We start from the raw sequence: 12634 nt of genomic DNA on the forward strand, positions 1-12634 counted from the left end.
ACAATACATCTTTTTTACCAACAGAATGAGTCTAAAACGTCCTTCCAAATGTGTCCACAGCAACGGTCCACGGTGGCCTCCAGTATGCACAGGCAGGAGACTGTGGACTGCCTCAAGAGGTTCAACGCCCGGAGGAAACTGAAGGTAACTAGCCATATACATTATGTGAGCACCTGTTGTGTTACTGCAGAAAAGGGTCTTTACAGCTGGAATATTAAGGGTGTAAAACATGGCAAAAGCTTAAAACCTATTTATATAATGCAATTGTTGTAACATTGTTGGTAGATGTCCTTTGTGTAAACAATGACGGTGTATAAATACAGTTACTTCAAATAGAGACGTCAGAATATTACATTTTAGAGGGATTTAATTAATGCTTATGATTTTTTTTTTATATATATATATTTTTTATTTTATTATTTAATTATGTATGTATTTTTTTATTTTTTTTTATTCATTTATTTATTTATATATATATATTTTTATTCATTTATTTATTTATATATTTTTTTTTTTCAAGAGAGAAAGCAAAGGGAATAAAGACAACTAAAAGATAACCAAAGAAGTTCTAGCACACACTGGTCAACATAAAAATTTCATCCAAAAATAAAGTCCGAACATAATTTTCCCATTTATTATATGTCAGTTTGTTAATAACATCAGTCCAGTTCTTGATCATGGGGGTCAGTTTGCGTCCGCCATTTTCTTGTAATGGCCTTTTCCACTGTGGCCAGGAGAGGGTCCCAGAGGTATCCATTTATGGCTTCCATTGTAGGAGTTTTGAGGCAAATACATAGTTCTGATATTGAGGGGGACGGAAACTGTGTGTGGTGCTTTGTTGATTTTAGTCCAATATTTCTGAGCAACAGGACGGTTCCAAACACATAATAATGGTTCATTGTGGTTGATGTGCACTTTGACGCATTACAACAGGGACATTCTTATTTCACTTTTATTCACATTATCACAGATTTATGAAATCAAACTAACCATGCATGGACGTCTCTCCAATAAATTGAAGTCTAATACCCCTATTTTAACTATTCATTGTTTTACTGCAGGTGCTTGTCAGTGTAATTGGTGTAATTTCTTATTTTACTTTTCGTCCAGGAGTGGTGCATAGTAGAAAGGCTTTCAAATGTAGACACCTGGACAATGCTTTTGTAATCAAGACGTTTCAACCTTTTATTCCATTGCCATCCAAAACTTAGTCTTCTCAATACCTATAAAACTAAGGTACAACTAAACTAATATCTGAACTTATTATAAGGGCTCAAAGCCATTCAGTTGTATAATCGCATTGTACATAACATTCATATATGGATACAAAACTTGGTCTGCTCCCCAATATAAGCAAATATGTGAAGTTCTATTATTCTGAATGATAAAGCTACTTCATATTCCTCTGTTGAAATTGTCATTTAGCCTGAAATATCTGGTAACGGCGCGTGTTAACCTAATCAGAACCCGCTGCGAGTCGTTTTGTGATTGCATTGTTGTCTGCTGTGCACGGCGGGACACTCTGAACGTCTGAAAAGTGCAAAGCCGTGAGCGATGAGTTCATGGGAGCGGGCCTCATATATTTTGAATGAGTTTAAAATAACTTTGGGTTGGAGGTCGCTTTGTTATTTGTGTTTTATAACTTTTTGCGTCTTAAAATAGCATCCATTAGAAATCTGAAGGGAAAAGCGTTACTTCTTCTGGACTTTTCCATTCAGAAGTGTCTCACCAGTCGTGTCTTGTCTGTTACTTTTCTGCTCCATCCGTTATTGCTCTGCCTGGAATGTTCCACAGTATGGTATTAAATGCATCTGTCTCCATGGAAACAAGCAGGTGATAATCACAGTAAGGATGCATGTTTGTTCAAGGTGGTTTGGAGAAATGAAATAAAACATTGAATAAATGCAGAGAGATCTGTTTGATGCCAGACTGTGGAATATTCCAGGCAATAATATCTCCATGGAGACTCTCCCAGGAGAACGCTTACACAGGGCACCTTTAACACGAACCGTTTAGGCATTTCCTAGGTTTAAAATGCACATAAGAAGCGGCTCATTTATAAGATATAGCATGTTTTTTTTTTTATCTCGGCTGTCGATTTGTGACATATTTTAAAAAGTCTAAATTTGGAATCAATGATACACACATTTTTCACAAAGTATCATTAACTTTTTTGACTGGATAGAAAATGCCATCACCAATGACCTCAATTAAAAGTAGTAAGTTAAATTGTACTTGCGTAAATGTAAAAACTACACAATACAAAAGTACTTGTGGTACTAGTGGTAACTTCTTTAACACGTATCATTTTAGATCAGTCTTCATACTAAACTTTAAAGCTGAATTTTTAAAGGATAATTTGCATTTTCTCTTTGTCCAATCAGAGCAGACGATGAGGTGATGCTTTGTGTTTGTAGGTTTAGAAACAGCAGTGAGAGAAACACCAATGAGACCGTGTTTTGGGACGATTGGGAGTCGTGGTTATTTTAAATGTAACTAATTACAATTGCATGGCTGAACTCAATTACAAGTGCACATTTACATTCACTCAAAAAAATACATTCTCTCAAAGAAATCTGCTCAATTACAGTAACACGAATGTTTAGTTACGGTCCACTCCTGCAAGTCGGTGCGAGCTGATGCAAGAAACTAGACTTAATACTGCTTTGGCCAGGTCCTTCAGATTGAAAATGACTTCATGATGGAAGGTCTTTATTTAAAAACTTTGTCCAAACTATGAAACTGTTTTCTACTGATGACCACTCCAGGACCAATGAGGGATCACAACAACAACAACAACAACTTGCATACATAATAGTTTCCATGCTAAAAAAGGATGGATTATATGTGGATGATAGATGGAAAATATTATGTATGCACTTTATTACTTTGGAAAGGATTTATGCAAGAGCTAAATATCATATTTGGTAGAGCTTAAACAACATTGTACCTTCTAGTTAATGTACCCCAAGTGCATGTCACTTACTCTACATTAGCTTTTATGGACAAGGCGCACTTTAGCTGATATTGACCGACTCAATGTGGGCGTAATCGTGAAAACAAACGCGGCGTTTCTTGGTTGACCTTTAACTCTTTGTCTCCCACTCCTCATTTGTGTCTCCCTAGGGCGCCATCCTGACCACCATGCTCGTCAATCGCAACTTCTCAGGTACGACCCAAACCAGTGCGCAGTGAGGGTGTACTCCCGGGCACCCACCGCATGGGTATTACTCATCTGTGTACGGTGGCCTTTGGAGTCCAATACTCTGTGTCCCGGGCTGCCATTTAACCTCCTATTGACCGCACAGGGAATGACACATCGCGCGCACAAGCCTGGAAAAGGGCGAGCCATTCAAAGCCGCTCTGCTAAAGCTAAACGCTATCGATTGCGTCTGCTAGTGACAAATGACTGCAGCGTGCTCGTTCACGTTATGTCGTTTTTCAAATATGGGAGTATTGGTTTGAACGACTGGTCTGTTACTTTGGTGTTGACTTTTTGTTTTTCTTCCTTTCCTGGTCTCGTGTGGTAACTGGTGTAAGGTAAGAGTTGTGGCTAAAGCATGCTTCTCGCTAATAAATGATGACGTGAAACAGTGGCGGCCATATTGGAACTGGACTAGCAGGGGGGGCTGTACATGCTAATGAAAACACCGATGTCGTTTTAAATACTGGTGGAAAGCACAAAAGTAAAGATACTTAAGTACAGAGTGGATACTTTTTACTTTGACTTACTTTCAGAGCCAGAATTCTCTCCAAACTTGTGATGTTGTGGTCCTCCACTGCAATGTACATATATTTTCCCATTCTTCGTCAGTCAAAATAAAACAACCTTCTTTTTCTCATTTATTTTTAATATAATTAGTAGAGTGGTTGTCCAAACTGCGATCTGGTATATAAGGTATCTGTGCTTTCTACTCCATTATATTTTTTAACTGCCTTTTTTTTCTGGTGGCTGAGGGGTTCTTTTTAACTTTAGTTTATGGAGACATCGTGCAAGGAAGTTTTGAAGGTTTCTAAACAAAAAGATATACAGGATAAATATGTATATTATATTTGACAGTGGAGAACATTTCAACATGAATGATTAGTGTTCCAATATGGCACAGACTAACAAATGTCACTGCAAGCATTCATTGGTTTACAAATCCTATACACGACTCAAGATGATATTATGTATAATAATTGAATGCATGTCCAAGATTAGGCTCAGATGTTTGTAATGGCCCCAATGTCAGTGTCCCAACTAGTCAGACAGAAGCAAAGTGGTTACATTTTTTAATTACTTTGAATTTAAATGTTTTCTTCCATTCATTATCAAATAATAGTACTACACTGACAATGGCTTCCTGCAAATACTCTGTTAGGCCTAATCTGAAAAAGCAGAATTATTCTCGATTCTCAATGACCCTTCACACTAATCGTTTTTCCATTTTATTATAAATACTTGTAAGTGCCTCCATCCAGAGAAGTTAATTGTAAATGATTAACTCCACAGTGCAGAAGTGCACTCGCTTCTTACATCCATTTTGACTGACGATCATTTTAAGTCCATAAAAATTGCAACCTTTAAAATATGTTTGCAAATGTATATACACTGCAACTGTACTGTACTTTATTTATCAGAGTAGTTTTGACTTTATTAGACTTCCTTAACGTGAGATCGCCAAAAGGATGAAATAAATCTGCCAAGAGTTAACTTAACCCATTGACAAATAATGTGGCTTGAAATAAGAAGTAATGTGTTCCATAAATGTCATAATGTAAGCAAAAAGATACATATTAGGGCTGTAACCGCACTCTTACCCACTTATATGTCTATGTATTGTTAAAATCAAAAACTTCAAAAATAAATTACTGGGAAGAAAAGAAGAATAAAGTAAACAAACAAGTCCATTAAAGCTGCATTATCCATCCTCCCCTCATAAATGACTTATTATTCTTTTATTTCTCCCTATAAAGTGTCTTGTAAAATTAGTATTTGCAAATCAGACCACTGTGTGAGAACTGAATATATCTATAAAGCAGTCAACAAACAGAAAGTGCCATGTGAGTCACTGTTGACACATTGGGATGAGCGCTGATTGGCTGTGTCTGCTGTTCTAAAGTTGTGCTATTGGCCTAAAAATCCATGTATTTGATTCTAACAATATGCCAGAGAGTTTGTGAAAGCAAGGAACTAGAATACCTTAAAATACCTTCAGATACTACAGCTTTAACTAAATAAATCTAGTCAAAACTACTCAAAAATAATGAAAACTGATTAAATTGAGATTAAAATACTGGTTTCAAGTAGTGTTTAACAGACATTATGCAGTATAGAAGCCCTAATTGCATGTTCCAAACTACTGATTCACTAAGTTGCATTTCACCCTCGACTTGATTTGCATTTTTCCAATCGCAGCCGAGTCAACGAACTCACACGAGATCATCTAGCCTTGAACACTCTTTTGTAAATGACTTTCCATTCCCGTATTTATTCTACTGCTTTGTCTCCTCTCTCTTTACAGCAGCCAAGAGCCTCGTCAACAAAAAGCCCGACAGTGTCAAAGTAAGTCCACACACGCACATACGCAGAAGGCCGAGCGGAAAAAAGTTGCTTGGATCCAGTTCTTTGTAAGATCCGCCGTTATAATTATGCATTGTCGCGCTGTGAAGGAACTAATAAGTGCTGATTACAGAGATGATTGGCGGGTGGCTGATAGGCTTCATCAGTCAGGCTAAAATTAAAAATCCCCTCTGAGAATAATATGTGTTGGTGTGCTTGCGTAGGATAAGGTTTAATGATGAAAATGTATTTAAAGTACACTATTTTTAACTCTCATAAGTAGAATTGCATGGATGTAGAGCTACTATACATTCAGAATGCAGGAGAAAGTACTGGCATTTTTAGACTTTAAGCCGCTACTTTTCCCCCACGCGTTGAACCCTGAATACAACGTGCAGCTAATTTATAGATTTTTACCGGCTAACGGGCTCTTTAGCATGAAGCGCAAGCATTTGACACATTGTAGAAGAAAATGTTGTTGGAAGCACTGTTCAGGGGACTGTTCAGACGTGTTCTGAGAAATTAGTCTAATAAGGAATTGAATACAGCAGACATAATGATACAGCGGTCTACATTTTTATAAGAGAGAGAATTTCTTGTACCATCTTTATGTCTAAATATTTCATGTAAATATCACACCTGCAGTTTTTTTACTGATGCAGCCTGTATATGTACAATTAATTTTTTCTTTGCAAATTTAGTTGCTGCGGCTTATATTCAGGAGCGCTCTATAGCCTGAAAATGACGGTAGATGGCATGTGAACGAAACATTTTAAGTTTGATAAATGGGTATACAGTACATTTTGGAGCCTGAAACGGTAATGAAAAGAAGTGTATTTGTTGCCATGGCACTTTTATTTCAAAGTGCTATAAATTACATGTTTCGGAAATTGAAATACAGGCATTATTGGGAACTGGAAACCTCAGATAAGCTGCAAAAGATAGTCATTTATTATTATTATAGTCGTTTAAACTTACAAGACACATATTCTGCATTATTTGTATTGTTATTGGCCTTCAAACATGCTCTTGAATATCTTTACTTTATCTTCTCATATTGTAGAACTTAAAATAATGTGTCTGTATGTGAAAGTATACATTAGGGCTCCATCCTCTGGCTGTGGAGGGAATTACATACTTGGAGAGATAACCAAAGCTAGCTTGGCCCCGACCTGCTAATGTAGTTGTATTGATGGTGATTTGAGTCTGGTAATGATTTATGGAGTTGAAAACGGCAGAAGATCTCGGAGCTCCTCCTATGATATCACAAATTTGGAAAATATTTTTTTGAGGCTCAGACGGAGAGGACTCACTAAACAGGATTCATCAAACAAGCGTGAATGAAGCTTGGTGTGTTTTTGATGATGGGACATTGTTCAGGAATTTAGATATTGTCTAATGTGTCCTTTAATATCTGTTGCATGATAATAATAATATTTGTTCAAATTTTGTGGCTTTTATGTTTTGATATTTCATCCAAACATATTTTTTATAAGCTCCAGGTTGCCAACTGAAAATGTAATCTGTAAAACAGGGACCAAACCTTTTTACATCATGCCCTAAATCCTAAAGTGTTTTCTTTGGGGAATTTGTTAGAAGTATTTTGTGAATCGGGACATAAAAAAAGAAAAATGAAAAACTGCTTTAGGAGAAGGTATGTAACTGTGATTTCCTTGTGTATGCCAAAGGACGGTGTATCCTTGTGCTTGTGGATCTCTTCATCTCTCCTATATTTACTTATGTCTGGTTTCTTTTTGTTGTAAAGTGGAGCATTAGAGCAGCAGAGGTCGATGTTTCCTCCTGGCTGCACGAGCACACATGTACGAGCTCTGAATGAGGAAAAGAGGGACAGCTCCGAGTCAGGCAGAGCTCCACAGACCTTATACGTAAAACATAAGAAGAGAAGAAAGGAAGGGTTTAGTATCCATTCTGACTGGACAGTTGTAGTAGTTATTGATCTAAAATAGTAGGTTGTAGGCTTTAATGTCGTTTAGACGATTAATTGGTTGAGGGTTGACCAACATTTGAATTTGGTTTATTTTACTGTGATTTAAAGGATTTCTATGAACAAAACGCCAAAGCATAAATTAAAGGGGACATATTCTACAAACTCAACATTCGACATTCTTGCTCCAATCGTCCACAGTAAACTTATTTTAAGTTCATTATTATACATAATTGTGGATGCGAATAAATCCAATACGTTCTGTTTGCCAAGTTCAAGCCTGGCATTTCTTCTTGTTTTTGAAGATGCTAATTCATGACATCACTCATTATGCAAAAACATCAGGAAGTAGAAGTGATGGAGTAGTGCATTGTGGGAGAGGACGTCAAGCATGGAGCCCTTAGTCTAATGCATCAGTGTTGTGCAGTAATTGGGCGATTTGTTTTATTCCCGTCTGTTGGTGCAAATCTTTAGATTTTATCTGCTTCAATCCTCTTCAAAAGTGTAAGAAAGTGACATTCACAATATGAATCTGGATTTGAGTTGATATTTTGGGATGATTGTTGGGACTTCAGTATATATTTTATATATGTTACTGCCTTTAAAAGTTCACTTTGTCAAATGTGTCAAAGCTTTTTGTTTTTTTGACCTACAAAGTCATTTTCATATCATCAAGTGATTTTTGAAAGAAAATTATACATCGAAATAAAATTTTGTTTTCTAAAATTCCTACCTTTTATCCTTCTAAAATTCCTATAAAACAAATGTCTATAATCATTTTATAATCAAGTTATGGCGAGACACTGCAGGTTAACAGGAAAACTCGTTTTGATTTGTTATGAAACGTAAATGTAAGAAAAATGTATTACATTAAGTTTTTCATGTAATGTTTTCATACTTAAAAATGTCAAAAACAGCAGATATTTAGATCTGAAAAATTGATAGACCCAGGTTTAAATACAAAATAATTACATGGGGAACATTGGATATCTTATTTATTATTTTATCAGCACAAAAGCTCATATCAAGAGAGCAATATTGCAATTTTAAATATAAGTAAATGTAATTTTCAACTCTACACAAATACATTCTGAATTCAGTTAATTTAAGTTGCTTTTTTTTTTTTTTGCTGTGTAATTCAGGATGTCACAATATTACGATTGTTTTGAGAAGAAACGCACAATATAACAATAATCAATTATATTTACACTACAAAACAAAAGTGAAATCCTTAATTTTCTTTAATTCTAATACTGTAAAGTAAAGTTATTGTGATATAACCAGCCTACACTGTACATTTGGTTGTATTTTTGGGGAATTCAGATTTTACTTATAAAACTTAATTTAACTTCTTCAATAGTCACAATTGTTTGTATATAGTTCTTAGGATTATATTATGACCTGGATAATCACAAATATCTATCAACCAAATAAAACAGACATCTCTCGTGACAGATTTCTTTCTTTTCTGGTTTTCTTGCTGGTTCTAACTCTTCTCCTTCCACAGCTGCTCCTCTGTTTGTCACTGTCTCATGTCCAACTCTGTCCCTCCAGATCAACAACAAGACCAATGTAGTGTGCGGCCCCAAAGAGCCTCCTGTGCTGGTACTCCGCCCGCTTTTGTCTGCCCGTGTGTGTGCGTGTGTGTGTGTTGTGTGTACTGTGTGTGTGTTGTGTGTACTGTGTGTGTGTGTGTGTGCGTGTGTGCGTGTGCTACGCTGTGCTAGCTAGTGTAAACACTTGGATCCTGGAGCGAGCTGCTAGCGTCGCTGCACAGAGGCTAGCTACATCCTCCTCCTGTTGTTGATGGTGGGAACGTCTGAAAGAGTCACTGCATGTGCAAAGTGTTTAATGGTTTAAGGCTTATGCAAAATGTAAGAACAATTATTGCCAAAAAAAAACACTAATAAAACAAAAGCTAGCTAACATGATAGTAACTAATCCTAGCTAATTTGTGGCTTGTTGCTGTTTGATAATCAAGGTCACGGTGTGTTAATAAAACACATGTACATAACACTGTAACACACTCCTTGTGTTTACATCAGTGGCAGTGCAGTCGAGTGGTTGTTAGCACTAGTCCTAATACATTTCAAGACTGTGGGACAATTGTGTGGTGTTTGCATGTTCTCTTTGTGTCTGGAAGAGTTTCCTCCTGGTGTTCCAAAGTCCTTCTGTTTCACCTGAAGGTGGGATACCTGAGTTTCTAAAGTAAGATGTAGTTAATTAAAAAGCTCTTTGACACATTGTTAATATTCACGTGCTTTCATTTTCAATCATGTGCTCAGCTGTGAAACGGCCTAAGCACAGCCAATCAGAGCGCTGCTTTTGAGTCTTACTTCAGAGTTTACTAGAGACAAAATGGTTTATTATTAATTGTACCTATTATGCTCTGATGGCACTGATATCATAAAGAGCAGCTTTTACACTATACATTCTGGAGGATAAAGAATCAAGTAGATGGCGGTAAATGCACAAACAACAATATTTTCTATTGTACAAGAATAAAGTACCCCAGCACTAACTCAAATGTCGTAACCAAAAATCGGTCTGAGGAAATCTTCACTTGTGAAGCACTTAATTTGCTGATTTTCCTTAATGATTTGGAAAAATACCAGGATGTGTGGGACATTTCAGTGTAAATGACATACGTAGACACATTCCTTATCTCTCTTAGCAGCTGGTATGTTAACTCTAAGTGATAAAACATGAATTTTACATAATATTGTACTAATCAGTGCATATGAATAAACATATCTGGAGCACAATGTAAAGGCAGTTCTTTTTATAGATGATGTTTGTCATGTAAATAGACTCATTTGTGTGGGTCAGCTGGGACTGTTAGCCTCATTTTACTAGAACTCATAGAATGGCAGACTGTATTTTGCATAACCCGTAGTAACAATATGTAGCAACAGTTGGTAGCTAATATTAGCCCAGTAGCGTTGTGTGCTAGCATATACGGACCACATGTATAAGTGTTAGCGTGTACATATCGAGCCATCTGTTGACTGTTCCCATGGTGACCGTCATGACCCATATTTGTTAGCATGTCTGGGAGGTTTGTGCATCTTTTCTGGACTTAACGCTGTTTGTGTTCTTCCAACTTTGACTCAGGAGCCTCAAACTACAGTTATCCACAACCCCACAGACGGAACCAAGGTATTGTCCATCCCTGGCCTGCCGTGGGGCCGGGCCATAGCCGCGCCTTGTTTTGGTGTTGCCGCTTTGGTTGTCGTGACGCTTGGCTCAACCATGTTCATATGTCGTGGTTACAGTGACTGCTGCATGTCCGTGCAATACTCCACATCCATTCTGACATTGTATTCTCCTGCACAGAGGTGGGTGGAGTTAGGCACATTTACAACACTTATAAATGATATTATTCTACTTTATTCCACTGACCGTTCCAATAATCCTAAAGCAGGATAATCCCAGTAAAGCATTGTCTAAATATGGGCTGTAATTGTTAAAAACATGAGCTGAAATAATAAATACCAGAATGAAACTTGAATCATTCTTAAGTATCTATATTTAAGGCATAGAAAATCTTATATAAAATCTTGAAAATATTGTTCCAGCTATTATTAATTGAAAGAGAAGTACTTATTGTGACTAGGTAGATTAGCCAACAGCTGAAGTACAGTTATAGCGATTAAGTTGTATTGATGAAGTTGTAGCTTGATCTGTGTGAATGACTGACTGAAGTAAAAAGAAGTGACCTAAATAATGAGTAGTACCAAAAAAAAGTAACATCTTAATATTATACAATAATATAATATTAAATGCATACATAGTAAATGTATCCATAGGCTACATAAAGTAATTAAACATTAAAGGTGCTCTATGCTGCTTGTCTCCATGGAGATGTAACATGTGTGTAACCATAACTAGCAAATTTGCATAGTTCACCTTTAAATAATGCAAAGATTGTTGTATTGTCCAAAGTCGCACACAAATGATAACAACTAATGCTGTGTTCACATGTCCTGGTTTAGTCCTGGTTTAGTCCTGGTTTAGACCTGGTTTAGTTCTGGTTTAGTCCTGGCTTAGCCCTGGTTTAGTCCTGGTTTAGTACTGGTTTAGTCCTGGTTTAGTACTGGTTTAGTCCTGGTTTGGTCCTGGTTTAGTCCTGGTTTAGTACTGGTTTAGTCCTGGTTTAGTCCTGGTTTAGACCTGGTTTAGTTCTGGTTTAGTCCTGGCTTAGCCCTGGTTTAGTCCTGGTTTAGTCCTGGTTTAGTCCTGGTTTAGTCCTGGTTTGGTCCTGGCTTAGTCCTGGTTTAGTACTGGTTTAGTCCTGGTTTAGCCCTGGTTTAGTCCTGGTTTAGTCCTGGTTTAGTCCTGGTTTAGTCCTGGTTTGGTCCTGGCTTAGTCCTGGTTTAGTTCTGGTTTAGTCCTGGCTTAGCCCTGGTTTAGTCCTGGTTTAGTCCTGGTTTAGCCCTGGTTTAGTCCTGGTTTAGTCCTGGTTTAGTCCTGGTTTAGTCCTGGTTTGGTCCTGGCTTAGTCCTGGTTTAGTACTGGTTTAGTCCTGGTTTAGTCCTGGTTTAGACCTGGTTTAGTTCTGGTTTAGTCCTGGCTTAGCCCTGGTTTAGTCCTGGTTTAGTCCTGGCTTAGCCCTGGTTTAGTACTGGTTTAGTCCTGGTTTAGTCCTGGTTTAGTCCTGGTTTAGTACTGGTTTAGTCCTGGTTTAGTCCTGGTTTAGACCTGGTTTAGTTCTGGTTTAGTCCTGGCTTAGCCCTGGTTTAGTCCTGGTTTAGTCCTGGCTTAGCCCTGGTTTAGTACTGGTTTGGTCCTGGCTTAGTCCTGGTTTAGTACTGGTTTAGTCCTGGTTTAGTCCTGGTTTAGTCCTGGTTTAGTCCTGGTTTGGTCCTGATTTAGTCCTGGTTTAGTCCTGGTTTAGTCCTGGTTTAGTCCTGGTTTAGTCCTGGTTTGGTCCTGATTTAGTCCTGGTTTAGTCCTGGTTTAGTCCTGGTTTAGTCCTGGTTTAGTCCTGGTTTGGTCCTGATTTAGTCCTGGTTTAGTCCAGATGTAGACTTGACTTGGTTTGGTTCAAGTCCTAGTTTAGTGTGTGGTGTTTCTGAATGTGAACACAACCTAAATAAAATAAACATAACCAACACAAATGTTGAATTAATTTGTCAACATTA

General features: G+C 37.3%; 1 protein-coding gene across 6 annotated transcripts in view; it reads left to right on the forward strand.

Moving 5' to 3' along the window:
• Positions 1–12634, forward strand: part of camk2d1 (calcium/calmodulin-dependent protein kinase (CaM kinase) II delta 1) — a 90812-nt gene that overhangs the window by 65483 nt on the left and 12695 nt on the right. For 2 of the 6 annotated variants that reach the window (XM_072458559.1, XM_072458560.1), the window contains exons 11-14: positions 61–144; positions 3127–3169; positions 5508–5548; positions 10605–10649. In XM_072458559.1, coding sequence (XP_072314660.1) covers positions 61–144; positions 3127–3169; positions 5508–5548; positions 10605–10649 — 213 coding nt within the window. Of the gene's footprint in view, positions 1–60; positions 145–3126; positions 3170–5507; positions 5549–9044; positions 9096–10604; positions 10650–12634 lie in introns of all 6 variants that reach the window. The other 4 variants (XM_072458564.1, XM_072458561.1, XM_072458562.1 and 1 more) reach the window with 4 other exon arrangements.

Source organism: Eucyclogobius newberryi, unplaced genomic scaffold, assembly GCF_026437365.1.
Source record: "Eucyclogobius newberryi isolate DKJ021-1_F unplaced genomic scaffold, fEucNew1.0.hap1 SCAF_22, whole genome shotgun sequence".
Lineage (NCBI taxonomy): Eukaryota > Metazoa > Chordata > Actinopteri > Gobiiformes > Gobiidae > Eucyclogobius > Eucyclogobius newberryi.